The 17,571-nt window shown below is 31.4% G+C and overlaps 1 protein-coding gene across 2 annotated transcripts in view; it reads right to left on the minus strand.

The window, feature by feature from the left end:
• The window catches only part of LOC136027947 (protein abrupt-like), a 70,550-nt gene that overhangs the window by 14,384 nt on the left and 38,595 nt on the right, over positions 1–17,571 (minus strand). The window contains exon 5 of one of the 2 annotated variants that reach the window (XM_065705418.1): positions 12,076–15,716. The exons of the other annotated variant lie outside the window; for it this stretch is intronic. Within the exon in view, the coding sequence (XP_065561490.1) occupies positions 15,289–15,716 (428 nt within the window). The 3' untranslated portion in view covers positions 12,076–15,288. Of the gene's footprint in view, positions 1–12,075; positions 15,717–17,571 lie in introns of those variants that run through there. 2 annotated transcript variants of the gene reach the window in all.

Raw genomic sequence — 17,571 nt, forward strand, 5'->3', positions numbered from 1 at the left:
CTTGAAAATGCGCAATAATTTTTTCTGCACTTGATTCGCGACTAACACTGACTCCATGGCCTCTCCTATATTTCCTATTTACCTCCTTTGTTTTAGCAGAAAATGTTAACTGATATTCACGTTGTTTGACGGGAAATCATCCAAAAACTGGGTGTACAAATGGCATAGGGTATAAACCCCCTAGAAAGCTTGGGAAAGCAATACGCCTTAATCTCAAGCGGCTTGTTAAATCTCGTACCTGAAGACATTTTTATAAAATCGCTTTCGCGAAGGAAAAGGTTTAATTTCATTTTGTTACCATATTTTTAGCACAAAAATATACCTGTTTTTGACGAATATTTTGAATTCTGTTCTCTTTTTTTGGTATATTTAATGTATAAACCTAGAAGTGTGTGAACATGATGCAGTAATTATAAAGTGATAAAGTATAAAGATGTGCAGTATAAACATGATGCATCATCTGTCGTTTATTTCCAAGTAGATTTTTCAAAGATGGAATAAAAGCAATAGTTCTAAGGCAAATGTTTTATTAGTATCAAAGATATTTTTCCAAAATCGATGTAGAAATTGGTCCTAGGAACTCGACCTTGAGGGACCATTTTTCCTTACCAGAAAATAAACATGGCAGTTAAAAAAATACAGTCATATATGAATATATATATATATATACATATATATATATTTATATACATCTTAGCAAACAAATAAATTCAACATATCATTTCTAAGCTTTACTCAAAGACCTCTAACAGTGCCAGTTTTCACTAACACGTTGTCAAAAAAAGACACCTATCATATTCTGTTTTGCTATCTTATATATATATATATATATATATATATATATATATATATATATATATATATATATATATATATATATATATACATGTTCTAGCTCAATATAAAAGTGAAAAACTTTGTATAATTTTGAGTCTCAAATTTTTCAAATATGTTGGTATTAATAAATAAATAAATAAATAACCATAGAAAGCTGGATTGAGCCACGCTTTTCGTATAGCCTGCAGTTTGAGATACCATCAGTCAGTCGGGTATCCAAAGCAACCCATATAGAGAATTTCTCTGGAAAGCATCTAGCAAATCTTGCTCCATTTTTCGAAGCCCACATGCTTAGGAACCATATTTGACCACTATCATCACTGTAGCTTCTAAAATTCAAATATTGATTCGCAGACTTCCTATTCTTCAAAACTTTTTTCAATTGTGAAAAAGCTCCAACTGTGAGACATATAGGGGAGTTTTAAGCAACAGTCGGCTGTTAGCTTATAATCATCTTCGGCAATGAGTGGTTCGCAAGTTTTGCTAGTTGGTGTACCTATTATTTGTTTCCGGTGTATTTGATGGTAAGACTAATTTGGTTCCAGTGGTAAGACATGTAGGGGACTTGTTTAGTTTCAAGATCCTTACAGATTAACAACTTCACCGTTTAATCGAAGCGAGGAAACCAAAACAAAGTGTTGCTCACCAACACTTTGCTCGGCGAAGCCAAACAGACGTTGCCGCAACACCTCACGTTTCCCTTGCAACGTAGATCTAGTTCATTTTGCCAACACTTTCATCTACAATGCTTAAATCATTTACATAATCTAAATTCAAGAGATTCTCACTTCCCCATTTGATTCCGTCTTCTCCAATTGTCCTTCCTCTGCTCTTCAAGACAAAGTCCTTCAAAATGATCAATATAAAGGGGGAAGGAGCACACCTTACTTCCAGTAGAAAAAAAATCATATTTTTTTTTCTTTAATTTCTGATTGTTTTCCAAATGATGCCGAGAAGTCCAAGCTCCCGGAGGAATCCGGCTGGAACACCTTATTCACCAATTTGGAAAATTCATCCTAGCCAATAAGAGCCACCGATCACTACTACCCGAACCAGCCCTTCCCAACTGCCGAACTCGATTACGAAATAAACTTGTACCCCCTAAAGTACGAACCAATCGATACGCAAACTCATATGTGCCTTTTTTCACATCAGTTTTTAATGCTGAGTTGTAGTGTGTGATTTTTGTTTAAATGTATGATTTTTGTGAAAAAAGTGAATTTAGCTCTATGCTACGATAGTTTTTAAATATACCGATCTCTGTCTCTCTCTCTCTACACAAAATGGTGTACACGATTTTTGAAGGTGGGCCACCTTGATAGTTGGGAAAGAGAAACCAAAGAAGAACCAAAAGAACCAAAGAAGAGAAACCATGTTTCTCTTTGGTTTCTTCTTTTGGTTCTTTTGGTCTCTTTGGAAACCATGTTTCCAAAGAGAAACCAAAGAAGAACCAAAAGAACCAAAGAAGAGAAACCATGTTTCTCTTTGGTTTCTTCTTTTGGTTCTTTTGGTCTCTTTGGAAACCATGTTTCCAAAGAGAAACCAAAGAAGAACCAAAAGAACCAAAGAAGAGAAACCATATTTCTCTTTGGTTTCTTCTTTTGGTCTCTTTGGAAACCATGTTTCCAAAGAAGATTTTCAAGGTTTTCAAAACCTAGGCAAAATTTTTGCATCTCTAACATATTTCACTAAAGATATTTCCCAAATCCTTTAACTCCTGTTTAAAGTTTTAATTAGTTTAACTAAATTTGTTTAATTAAATGTTTTAATTAAATTAACTCCTGTACAAGTCCAGGAGAGTTGTTCTCCCCCCCCCATTTGATTCCGTGTTCTCCCATTGTCTTTCCTGTGCTTCTTAAAACAAAGTACATCAAAATTATCCATATAAATGGGGATAGAATGCAACTTTGCTTATCTCCTGATTTAACATGAAACCATCGACCAACTTCCTTTTCTACCTTACCCGCACATAATGTTATTCTCATACACTGCACTAACCATTTTATGTATTTGTCTGGTATATCATACAAGGCTAATACCTCCGCTAAGGCTCTTCTATCCACTGAATCAAACGCTTGCTCAAAATCAATAGAACAGAGGACTAAAGGTGCTTGACGGCCCGGGCACTTCTTAATTTTTAATCTAAGAGAGAAAATTTGGTCGACACATCCTCTACCCTTCCTAAAATGACATCTGCTCTTAAAACCTTATCTACAGCATCCCTAATTCGGATAAGTTTCATCATACTATGTAATCTGCTGCCTATAGAAACCAGGCTAATGTCTATATAGTTTTCTATAGTTACCGCACTAACTCTTATCATCTTTCTTATAGAAATTAAATTAAAGTTTAATTAAATTAAAGTTTAGTTAAATTAAGGTTTAATTAAATTTTTCCTGGAATCCCTGGGTATATTCTTTAAAAAAATTAGATTCATAATCTTCAGTAACTTAATTCTAACCTCAGAGCCACCATACGTAAGAAACTCATTTACCACACCATCAGCACCCGGGGCCTTATTATTTTTAATCTTTTTAGTACTGTCACTAATTCTTCCTCAAAAAATAAATCTTCCTTCAAATCCAAAGTTTCCTACACTTTTTCATTCTTCTCTATATATTTTCCTGTAATCTTGCACGGTTTAGCTTGTCTTCAAAATATTCTACCCGTCTCTCTTTAACTTAAACCTTATCACTAATTTATACATCGTCTATATTTGGCTAAAACAAAGCAAATAAATGTCAAATAACGAATTTATAAAAAACAAAAACCGAACCCACAAATTATGGCAAGACAAATATAGAAAAAAAGCTAAAATGTCATCACAAAATAAAGAATCATCAGTAATAACAACTATTAAACTATGCAAACATATCTCAAAGCCTTGCCTTAAAAGAATTAATAGCATCTTCAAAAACAAAATTAGAATCAATTAACGGACATTGTAAGCAACAGCAAAAATAAAAACGGGGAAATAATAGAAACGGGGAATAATAGAAAAATAATTTTTTTTCAAGAATTACTTCAAGTCACGGAAACAAAAACTTGATGGCACACACCCATTATAGGATTAATTAATCTATTTATAGGATTATTATAGGATTAGTCAATAATCAATTTGGCTATAAAAAAAAATCGAAATGAGCCTATGTTGATATCAACAAAATTCTTTCTAAATATATTTGTTGGGACAGTTAAAATAACAAGTAAAACAAAATAATTTGTCCCAAGATTGGGAAATGCCCTTAGGTGGAAAACCAAATCCCTAAAATAATTTTATCTTAATTCTTTAAATTATTTATAAATAATTTAGGGAATTAGGGAACCTAATTCCCAAATACCTAAAATTATCTAGGCACCTGACAAGGGGATAAGAGAAAAACTAGAGTATTGTAACATTAAAAAACTTTTACATTTCTATATTAGATATACATCGAATATTAGAAAAACTGGTATATTTTTAAATTTTGATTTTTATTTGTTTCGACTTATTGCGTAAAGAATGTAAATGATTGGGTTTTCATGTACCATGATGAAATTGGGATTGACCATGATGATGCTAATTAAATAAAGATATCAAACAGTTTGTGGTAACGAACTGTTAAGGAGCGACTCAGCCTAAAATATCAGACTGGGATGAGAAGATAAATAAGGGAGAAGTTTTACCCAACTTAAGCCCCGGGCATCTACACGTAGCGAATTAAAGTGCTAGTGTGTACATGTTTTCTTTTCAAGATCTTAGATTTGTTTCTTCCAGATTCCAATTCCAATGCCTTACCACCACTGATCTCTCCATTTCAGATATCTAACTTTTCTGTTAGCTACCTAACTGCTTTTATCTCATACTTTTTTTTGGCGTACGCTAGTTTTCTCCTCCAATAAAGGAAGTATTCCACGACGATACTGTCTACAATTCCCTCTAATTTTCATTTAATTTTTGGCGTTTTTTTTTAGTTTATCCCCCCTCTTTCCATAAGAAATTATTATAAAAAATTCCCCAAAATCTGTCAATTTCTAAAAAAAAACGTTACATCCACCTTATTTCCTATACCTAAATTGTGACTATACAAACTGTTTTTACCCCTGAACTCTTTCTAACGAAATAGAAAGGCAACAAGGTGATTATAAGATTTCATCGAACCCTTAAAAGTTCTTTACGAGTATTATCTCGCGATTTCTTGAATGCTATTTATCAGTATTTACTTATAAAATACAACTTTTAAAATCAATTTTTTTTGTACACATTCTAATGTATGAAAAAAAAAACTTTTTTAGTAGCTACCTAACTACTTCTACTTTATACTTTTTTTTGGCATACTCCGGTTTTCTCCTCCAATAAAGGAAGTATACCATGATGATACTGTCTACAATTCCCTCTAATTTTCATTTAGTTTTTTAGTTTACCCCCCCCCCCTATTTCCATAAGAAATTATTATCAAAAATTCCTAAGAAAATCTGTCAATTTCTAAAAAAAACGTTACATTCTACCTTATTTCCTATACCTAAATTATGACTCTACAAACTGAACGGCTTGAACACCTAATTCTGCAACTTGGAAAATCTGTCCTAGCCAATACGAGCCACCAATCACTACTACCCGAACCAGCCCCTCCCAAAAGTCGAACTCGGTTACAAAATAGATTTTTACCCCCTAAAGTACGAACTAATCGTTACGCCAACTCATTTGTGCCTTTCTTCACATCGATTTTCAATTCTGAGCCGTAGTGTGTGATATTTTTTTTTTAATTGTAAGATTTTGTAAAAAAAAAAAAAAAAATATGAATTTAGCTATGCTACGATAGTTTTTAAATATACCGATCTCTCTCTCTCTCTTTTTCTGTAACTGTTTCTACCCCCTGAACACGTTCAAACAAAATAGAGAGGGAACAAGATTTCATCTTGGGATTTCAAGTTTTCAAGGGAACAAGATTTCAAAATAGAAAGGGAACAAGATTTCATCAGGGAACGAGTTGATTTCAAGATTTCTTCAATTCCTTGCATGTCCTTTACGAATATAACCCCGCAAATTCTTGAATGTTATTTATCAATGTGAATTTACTTATAGAACACAACGTTTATTATCAATTTTTTTTGTGCACATTCTAATGCCTGATAAAAAAGACAAAAAACCTACAGTGTCCAAACAATGCGTTTTTCAGTTGTTGCCCTTAGGAGCAAAGCTTTTCAGATTTTTCAGTTTTTGCCCTTATTTGGAATTTACAACTTGAAGCATAATCAAGTAAGTACCCTTTCGGAGAAGAAGAGGAAGAATTAGGTAAGTACCCTTATGAAAACCAACACTAGTCAGAAAAACGTTTTTTGAATTGTGAAAATTATTTTCATTTTCCTGGGTTGCAGTTTTTTCGGATATGGCAGAATTCCAGCTTTTCTAAACAGCCCAATTTCTTCAGTTTCCTTGAATATTCATAAACATTCAAGTTTGATCTTCAATTTTTTAAAAGCAATACTATCGAAATGAAATTCTGTTAAAACTATTTTATAATTTTATTATTTTTATTAATGTATTATAGTATCGTAATATTAGCAAATTATATTAATTATACAAATTATGTTTAATAATAATTATATTTTTATTGTCATTATTAAATTGTGATAATTACGATCATTTTAATTTTAAACATTTTCAAACAAATCGTTGTAATGAGCTGTAAGTAGGGAGCGACGCAGCTTAACAGTAACCGAAACTCTAAGAAACAAAGCCTTGATTACAAAAGATACATCAAAGGAATCAAAATTTTATACTTATTCAAAATATATTCATCAAGTTTAAAGTTACCAATCAAAAATTATAAAAATTTCGAGTTTTTTTCAAGAGCTTTTAAAAAAGCGTATTACTCAAATTAAATGGCCCCTGTGTTTCAGGAGTCACTCTTAAATAACTGGAACAAAAAGTCAGACTTTAGCGTAAAGAACGAGGTATTGAGGAGGGGGAAACCCCTCTCATATACGTAATAACTTCTGTTCGTTTCAAGGTTTATTGTTGCTCCTTTCTTTCAATTAAAATACCTATTTTTTTTATTTAGTATACTTTTATAACGTTATAACTTGTTGCAAGAATCTTCCAAAGGCAGAAACTTGCATTTGACAAAACAAAAGTCACTCGCATTCTTAAATAAGTGTAACTATAGGGACAGGACGGGGTGGATGGAATTCTGAACAGATCCCAGCCATATTCTTTAAAATTTCCTAATTTCAGAAAAAAAAAAAGATTCTTAGAGTCTCCTATATTGTTCACATAATTTTCAAATTAAAGCTTTTTCGAACTCATTACGCATTTTGAATTATCTGAGCGGATGTGAGGAGAGATATTACACAGTGTTTAATTATTTAGTATAAATACTATATATTTTAGAGCCAATTAGTAAGAATACAAAGTAAAAACGGAAATAACAACACTCGAGGCTTCGAGCTTTTAGAAAGCTAGACATGCCGAGCTTTTAGAAAGTTGAAATCACACGCTGTGCGAACAGCTAGTATAGATATAAGGAGTAAAAACAAACATGAAAGAAATGAATTCAGCATTAAAGGACTGAATTCTATAATCTACTATGGAAAGCTTTCTTTCTTTTTAGAAAGAAGAAAAGAAGGCTACTATTCCTCTCTTTTTCACTTCAAAGCAAACCCTTAGCTTGGCAATAGTTAATGGAATGTTAAAAAACAGGGGAAAATGGCAACAAACCTTCATAAAACTCGGCATTTTAATCAGATTATACAAGGCGTTTTAGGCTAAATCAAGTTCAGTGTTAAAAGATGTTTCAGATTGAAAGAACTAGATAGAAATAATTTAGCCAACTTTTGAGGCTTTAGTGTCTAACAAATTGAATAATCACATTGTATATTTAAAACCGTTTCTCCAAAAATAAGGTTAAATACCAAAATGACAAAAACAAAGAAAATTTTTTTTTTAGAAAACATATACAAACAACAAAAATAGTTGTGCTCGTTTCCACTCAACGATTGGTACATAAAAATCAAAAAAATCAATAGGGTAAGACCCCAGTACTCAGGCAGCGCCTGACCTTGGCAAAATATTTTTATTAAAAAGAATATTTTTTTATGTACAGACCACAAGCTCCTAATACTATACACTATGTGCATAGGGACATATAGTTGTGATTGGCTGATAATAAAGCCTAGACCATTTCTAACTGCCAATTCAGACAAGTTTCCTCTATACCCTAGCCTATTTAAATACAATTATTCTGTTTCACAAAAATTGGCTTACATTTAAGTCTATCTATGACTGACTATGCAACCTGTACAACATTGTGCATAGAAATAGATAGTAGTGATTGGCTGATAATAAAGACTAGACCATTTCAAAATGGCCGCCTGTAATCTTATAAAACAGCTGTTTTTTTAACATTCAAATTCATACAAGTTTTATCTATACCCTAGCCTATTTAAATAAAATTATTTAATTTTTTTACAGAATATTGTGAAGGAGATTGATTTTTTTTTGTGGTGTTTTTTCTCTTTTTTGTTAGCTGTTTATTATTTTATTTTTTGTTGTTTTTAGAGAATGGTTGATTTTTAGTTGTTTTTAGAGAATGGTTGTTAACGGTTAATGGTTGTTTTTAGAGATTGGTTGTTTTTTGGTTGTTTTTAATGGTTGTTTTTAGAGAATGGTTGAGAACGCCAACAAATACTTATGTTTTTCGATCATTGCAGTAGATTTTAAATGTAAAGAGTTATAATTAAAATTTATAAAAATTAAATAGTTATTATAATTATTATATATTATTATAGTTATGATAATTATTATTATATAAAAGTACTTTAAAAATCGGAAAACAGCTATTTCGGGGGGAGGGGAGTCCCGAGGTTTCCCTCTACCCTGATGAAGACACATACACAATAATGTCCTTCATTTGGGAAAAGGTATTAAGGGATGGCAGCTTTCCTTTTATGTCGAAAATTGTTTTTAACTGAAGTGATAGAATTTAAATATTAAGGTGTTGCGATAGAAAGATGAAGTTAAGAGTACAAAAGGAGGGTTGAACAGGGGGTGAAAGCCTTTTTACAGTAGATATGTAATGTAAAGAGTTATAATTGTGTTTATTAATCAAGCATCGTATCGTATGGTTGACTATGTCTATGATTGGGATCTGTTGTTTAACTTCAAGATCATTTGTCAAAGATTAGACAGCTTTTTTCTAAGATTAAGTTCAAGGTTTAAATATGTAGCCAAGATTAGGCTCTGCTGTTGCATATAAGTATATTTTAAATTTTCAGTTTTGTATGTGGTTAAAATAATCAAGCTAATTATCTACTTGTTAAGAACATTCAGTGGTGAAACGATCCACTTTCTAGGTGGCATGGTAGGGATTTTACAATAAGATAGCTGTTAAAGAGTAGATTAGCCGGCCAATTAAAGGGGATCTTACCCTATATCATTTTTTCCAAACTTTATGACATATCGATTTGGCTCTGAATGGTTCATATGCGACTCGGAAAAAACAAAATAATAAATTTTAAATATTAATAATATTTTATTATCCTTTAAAACGAACGAAATTACAGCAATGGATTAGAACCATCCACGCCCCCCCCTAAATCCTCCAGAATGAAGTCATTTAAAAATACCTAATTTGAGGATTTTTAAAAGGTAAAACTTGAAATCCCACCCTAATCCAAAGATGGCTATGATGCAACAAAAAATCATTAAAATAATAACGTTTTATGAACTTTTAGAGGCGTGTCTTACAAAATTTAACGAAATCAACTCGTTAAATTTAAAATAAACATTTATACAGCAAAAAGCACATCGTATATGTCCACCTATTGACATATTATAACAATGGAAGACTAATATAAAAAAAACAAAAACAAAAAAACTCCCAGCACAAAAGAAGGAATGAGTATATTCACATATTAGTGGAAATCAACGGATAACTCGATTTCCGGTGGTGTTTAATTAACAGAAATAATCGTTAATTAACGGAAATCAGCACATCAAATTCAAATTAAGCATTTATATACCAAAAAGCGCATCATATATATCCAACTTCTAACACATTATAACAATGGAAGACTGATATTTCAGACCAAAAAAGATACAAAAGAGAGAGAACTCCCAGAACGGTTTAAGGAATGAGTATATTCACATATTTGTACACACTCCAATGGAATGCACAAGGCAAATCGTTACAAATTAAGGCACTGAAATATTTAACATGAAATATACCTAACAAAAACATCAGATCATACAATAACATAAGGCTTATAAAGATAAATTCAGACATATTGAACAAAAGGTCAACAAAACCGTCCCTAAGCCTTGAAAACATTATGTTTTTAATGTTATTTTTTCCTATTTATTATTTTTGTTGTTTTCTTATTCTATTTTATTGTTCTATTTATATTATTTTTAGCCTTGCTAATGTAAGGCTTATAATGATAAGTTCAGACATACTGAACAAAATGTCAACAAAACCGTCACAAAGCCTTGAAAAAATATGTTTTTTTGTTATTTTTTTCTATTTATTATTTTTGTTGTTTTCTTATTCTATTTATATTTTTTTTTTGGCCTTACTAACAAAAGGCTTATAATGATAAGTTCAGACAAACTGAACAAAAACGTCACAAAGCCTTGAAAACCTTTTTTTTTTTTGTTATTTTCTTCTATTTATTATTTTTGTTGTTTTGTTGTTCAATTTTGTTGTTTCATTTATATTATTTTGGCCTTGATATCTTTCCAGACGGTTTTTTTTAAATGTTTTAAATAATTATTATTATAATAATTTCAATTCAATAATAATAATTCAATTGAATAATATTTAAATTAAATTTAACATTACGTAACATTAATATTTTAAATAAAGTTTTTAATAGTAATGTTTTGAAACTTTTGAGATTTTCCTGTTGTTTTTACTCTTACTCCATTCCTTTTGTTTTTATACAGTTGACCAATAAAATTATATCAAATAATAAAAAAAATCGTTTTCTTGCTAATGGTAAATTATCTAAAATACAACAATGAAAACGTTCATAGAAATGATGACTCAGCATTTCAAATAGCCTATAATACAATAATCTAGAAAATTTGTATACCCACCCAAGGATCTCTTGCAATTTAAGTATTCATATTTCTAAGCCTATGACCATTTTTTCGAGTGTCTATCATTCCCTATGACAAGTTTTCAAACAACTACCCAACAAAACATACAAACAATCTCCAAGACATTGCAAAAATACCACTTAACAAAAGTAGATATTTAACAAAACCATGAAACAGATAACAACTAACATGTACATAAAAACACAAATCTATTAGTAAAATGAGCTTGCCATATACAGTCCATATATATTCTTGTCACTACATGCTTGTATGAATCACGTACGACAAGGGTAAGAAAGGAATGATTTGTGTAAACAAGAAACGCAAGAGAGGTAGGGGCGTCACAAATTCTCACTCCTATTCCCCCCCCCTTAATTCAGAAAAAAATTTATTTTTTATGCTTTCATTGGAACAAATTGAGAAAAAAAAAACAAGTAAAAATTTCTTTTTAAATGTTAATATTTCCCATTTTTGTATCTTAATTTTCTAAAAATAAAAAAGCCCCCCCCCCCCTACACTTCCAAGATCATACTTTTATGAACTACTGTCCCTGGAGACAATTAAATTTCTTATTTATACGCCGTAAACAGAAAAAACATGGGAATGACAGGAATAAAATATGATTAATGCCCCCTTAATACTATAGCCTTAAGAAAAAACTAAGTGAGTGAAATTAGGGGTGGGGGAATTTGCAAGAATTTTTACTAGGGCGAAGCACAAACTGAAAATAAATAAAACCAGCGGATTCTACTAGAAATTTAGGAGGTTTAGAGACAATCTTAATATTTCATGAGGAATCTTAGGGTAAAAGCCACAAAGGTCGATCACTAAATTCGTGCCTTGTCTAAAAGGACCCTTTGCAATCTCATTTTTATTAGATAATTTATCCTGTTTTTCGGTCAATTTGCTACCCTTTCATCAAAAATAATTCCCATGTAAACACCTTGATCTTAAAGATTTATTTCTATTTTAGAAATTTATTATTTAGGCCAAGACTAAAATAAAGAAGTTTTTTACAACTTAAATAAACTAATCCATGAGCAAGTCAGTGACAATATCAACTACAAAGAGATGTAGGCTCCTAAGCCACTCCCCTTGCTACCAAGACACACAAATGTGTAGTCACATCAGGGAAAAATGAGTCACATGTGACTGGTTGATTTACTTCTCGTTAAGAACTATGGTGTTTATAAAAGAAAAACAGTCTCAATTTTAATTCAAATTTATTTAATCCTACTTATAAAACTTGTTGATTTTGATTCTTTTCAAAATTATTTTATAAAGTGAGTGTTCAAGGACTATCTTGGGAAGAGTGAAATTGGCAACTGATCAACAAATGAGTGGTTCAAGTGTCATGTCAGTTAAATCTACACGTCAAAAATTAAAAGAACTGATAAAGAAAATGCTCCATTAGTTTAAATATTAACCAACAGTAAACTAGGTGGAAAAAATATTTTTGATTTTTTTTTACTCCTGGATCAGAGCGCAAGGGTTAAATGTCTCCACACCCAAAAAAATAGGCTAACAAGAATACAAAATTTTGATTGAAGAGACAAATGACGATTTTTCTATTACAGAAACCATTGACAGGTTTAGTCTCCGCAAGGGGAACAAAACCAAAAACCACACCTAACTGGCTTACAAGCCTCATGGCCTCAGTGGCAGACAGACTCAAGTTCAAAAAAGGGTAAAGTTTTGCTCCCGCAAGGGGAGCAAAACCAAAAGTCACACCCAAGTAGTTTACAAAGCTCATAGCCTGACTGCCCCAGTGACCAACAAAGGGCCAGGTACAAAACAAAGGGTTAGGTTTCGTTCCTGCAAGACACATTTTTCTTCCGAAGGCTCACAAAAAAAAGTTAAAAAGCATCAAAAACGTGTTTTATATGTATGTTTGTTAGATTTTTACAAGTCGGACAAACATTTTTTTGGGGGAGAAGGGGGCTCACATCTTCTCGTCTCTTCCCTGGATACGGCCTTTACAAGTACAGTATACGTTTTGGTTCAATGTAGTTTCTTCAATAAATACTATATATTTTTGTGCTTCAGCTACTGCTGACATATTTAAACCAACATGAAAATTGGAGTTTACATTGAATACACTTTAACATAGAATTGTTCTTGTAGTAGTAGGGGTATACCAAGGTAGGGGAAGGGTTCCGGGTTGCTGCAACCCAAAAATAAATCCCAGGTAAAATCCTGAGCTTTCATAATGTTAGGTCTTTAATGCAAAAGTTGATTGGCCTGCATTTGCCAAAGCTATCTTTATGTTTCAATCAGCTAATTAACCAAGTATCAACTAGTTAATTTTTTTTTACCTTGATACGGGCTATAATTGTAACGGGCTGTAATCATAATATCAGGTAAAAATGTGAAAAAAATATTTTCTGTATATTTATAACAAATAGAATACTGAAACGCCAGTATATGAAATTACTGATAGTTTATGATTGCATTTTACCATTACGTCATATTATTTTCCATAAAGCTAAAGAGAAAAATGAAATAAAAAATTTAAAAAGAAAAATGCAAAAAAATCAAAAAGAAAAATAAAAAAAAATCCAAATGTAACAAGGCACAAAAAAACTGTATAGATAACGCTACCGGTCTATAGCACTACTTGAAAATTATTAACAAGTAAAAAAAGAAAATATCTACAATGAGAATAAAAAGAAAACAAAGTAATAAAACATAAATCCCCTTCAAAACATAAAAATAATGATCAAAAATTGGTAAAAACTATTATCAAGAGAATCAAATCAAACTTAGAAATTTCCAACAGATAAACAAATTCTTGGAGTTGAGACCCTGGACATGCCAGTAAATGATGCATTTATTATCTTTAGAATGCATGTATGGTGAGAAAAAGGAAGAGTTTAATAGGAAAAGGGAGGTTAGACATTTTAATATATTGGGTATACAGGGTGCCTAAGAATTATATCAACAAAACTGAATGTCTGAATACCCATTTTTCACCTGGGATTTCATATTTAGCTAAATATTCAATTGGGTTTTTGAGGATAAATTCATAATTTTTAGGAGGAGAAGATAAATGCAGGTTACAAACTTTAATATAAACAGAAGTAATATCTAATAATTGAGTCAAAATATTCTCAAAATTCTGTGGAAAATACTCAATTTCACGTTTTTTTTAAGCCGAGGATGTCGTGTGAATATTTAACAATAATCGAGGCAAAATATACCCGAAATTCCATGGAAAATGCTCTGATCGTTTTACTTTTTTAAACTAAGGAGTTTTTTTTTCCTAATATAGCAGCCATTGAGTATATCAAAAGTTTTCCATTCCAAAAAGAGAACAAAGACAATTAAGCCTTAACACACATTTTTTTTGTATTTTCGTGAAAAAGTAAAAAAAATCCAACAATATGTGCATTGTTTATAAAACTGGCCTTGAAGTTAGACTTCTTCCCAAACTCAGGAATATTAGAACCTGTAACTTAACCCCCATATCCTAAATTTGACTAATTTTCATTACTTTTTTTTTAATTTCACGAAATACAATTTCCTCAGCAAGATTTTTCGTCCACATTTCCTATTAGCTGTTGTTTAATGGTAAGGCCAATTCAAGGGCACCCCTTATATTAATCTGGGAGAAGAGGAGAACGGAGACACTTTAATCCCTGAAATAATGTCACTTTCACACTAAGTTATAGAGCAATTGACAAAAGCTTTACTTAAGAATTCAAATTAGACTGTGTAATCTTACGGAACAAATTTTGTTCTTAGGGAGCTTAGGGGGGCTTAGGGGGGCTTAGGGAGCTTAGGGGAGATAGGGGGCTTAAAGCAGCCTTCAGTTCTTCATGGAATGTCACATACAGAACATAGTAGCAACAAGACAAAATTCCTGGATAAGTAATTAACAAATTACGAAAATTGACTGACGAACTTCTATTGTTGATTACTATTGATTAATCAACGAAAATTACGTATGTAATTTAAAAGTTGGTTAAGACATGGAGGCAACCATATAAATTTTTTTGCATATTAGAATTGCTGCAGTAATTATAAGAAAAAGAATCTGAATACCTTTTTATCAGCTAGAGAAATTCTTAAACTGAGAAAAAAGGACAAATTAAAATTTTAATAAAAAATTATAATTTTAATTTAAACTGAAAATTATATTTTTAATTATAATTTCAATTATAGTTACAATTATAATAATTTTAATTATAACTTTAATAAAAAATTAATTAAATTTTTTAATTAAAGGGCCTAGTAAATTGATGCAATTAACACTGCCAGTATTAAAAACTCTTACGAAACGTATTGCTTATTCACTGTATTCTGTCTAACTGCTTGTTTTGCACTAAACACTCCTCCAATTTCATCTCTTTTCAAAATATAAATCAAATCTAGACAGCAACTTCCTTTTTAATAGATAAATCTTCACTCGAGATTAAAGATGGCAGCAGTGAATCCGGGGAGCCACTTTCGCTCAAATTAGGTTTCACAATTGATTGAACTTTTGGCACAAACGCCATCTCTTTGAAGCTGTTACGCGAAGCAGTTTTTTTGAACGCAATACTTGGTACTTCATGAGCTCTGTTACCATGCTCACGGATAACATGCTCACGTAGTGTATACTTATGAGAATAAACTCTATTACAAAACGGACAAACAGTGTTGCCTTCGTGAAAACTTCTGTGTTTAATCAAGGATGCAGCGTGAACAAAAACTTTATCACATTGTGAGCATTTTAAATCTGGAGATAGGCCGTACTTACTTATTCCGGCGCGTGAGCCTCTTACTATCCTTTGATTGAAAACAAATTCAGAACACCCTAAAATAAATTAGTAAATTATCTAGCGTCTAGAATGAAGGTATGCAATCCATAAAGCCCTGTCGTACTGGCTTTGAACAGGATCCCAAGGATTATACACCTTAGGAAGCTTATACACTAATTATAAACAGTGACTTTTACCAGCACATGGGCAAGACAATTGCGAGAGACCATTCCGTCATCTCTTTTAATAGTCTCCATATTAGTATATGTAAAACGTTTAAAAGAGACCACGCCTTCCTCTCTTTCAGAGACAATAAATGTTACGACCCTTGAAACTGGTAATACTTCATAACTAAGATGAATAAAGGAATAAACCAGCGTTTACTTTATCCGTATTAGTCACCACTTAAAACAAGGTTTAGGGATAAATGACTAAATAGTCAGGAAACAAAAAATCTTTATTTTTAAAATATTTTATTTTTAAAATCACTTTATTTTTAAAATAGCTTGTAAGAAAATAACAGAACAAAGGCAAAATAATGCAGCCTCTGTTGTGGCCAATATTAACTCCACATTTTATTAATAAGAAACAAAAAACTACAAAAAATACATAATTGTAACACTACGAAATCAGTCTCTTCGATTCTTGACGCGGAAGCATTGACAGAGATTTTTGGAAGTGATTTAGATTTTTTTTTTTTGCGTCAAAAGCTGGCCATGGGGTTACAAAAAGAAAAAAAAATTTGTAAATTACAACTTGATAGTCAAATCACAAAAAACCTTCGCTCTGGCAGAAGGTTGGAGCTTCAACCCTTACAAGTTACCCTCACTTTGCTCAAGTGGAAACTTAGGCCCTCGCATCTCGCATACGTCCATTGCTTTTTTCTACTCTCTGTAAACGAGCAATTGTGTACGTATTTTTGTTGTTGAAAACAGCTCTTTTTTTTTAATGGTCCCCTGGTATTGTCATTCCCTGATATATTGGTTACAATATACTACTGATATATCGTACTACTGATATATATATACTATACTGATATACTAATGATAATACTCATATATATATATATATATATATATATATAAATATATATATATATATATATATATATATATATTATATGATGATAATACTGATGATAATAATGATATATATACTATATATTATATTACAGATATACTCCGATATACTACTGATGAATATATGTATACAATATACAGTACTGATATATTGGTTCTGATATATTGATATATTGGCTCCCTGATATATTGATTGATATATTATCTGGCGTGAAGAAACGATTTAAATCGGTCAGGAGTCTGAAAAAAATTGTTTAGAGCCTTAATTTTGGAAACACATTTTTCATCTAAATGACTTTACATTTATATATGCATTTAAAAAACCACGCACTTCAGTGTGACCACCCTAGGGGTGTTCATGTCATTTTTGGCATTTAAAAGGATGGCGAAACTACACGAGATGACATAAGTTATGCTTCAAAATCAAATTATATCATTTGGACGGAAATTATGGAAATTCTGTCTTTCCACGTACTTAAAATAAAGTAAAATAATAAAAGAGGAAAAAACTCATCAGTTATCTCGTTAACCACAGTATATCCCCAAAGAGCATCATGTTCAATCCAAAAATTTTATGAATATACCCTACATACATACACATTTTCAATTTTATATACACATAAATCAATGGTGCTGGGCACCACCTAGTGTGGTGCACCTTACCACAAGCTGCTACAGTGAGTACCCGAATCAGGTCAAAACTGAAAATAAGCCCCACGAAAACTAATACAAATCGATGTCAAAACTCGTTCGTTCCCTATTTTGTGGAAGTTTATGCCAAGTCTAAAAATTCTTCTCAAGTGAAATTCCAAATGAAAGACTTCTATCTATT

Source organism: Artemia franciscana, chromosome 6, assembly GCF_032884065.1.
Source record: "Artemia franciscana chromosome 6, ASM3288406v1, whole genome shotgun sequence".
Lineage (NCBI taxonomy): Eukaryota > Metazoa > Arthropoda > Branchiopoda > Anostraca > Artemiidae > Artemia > Artemia franciscana.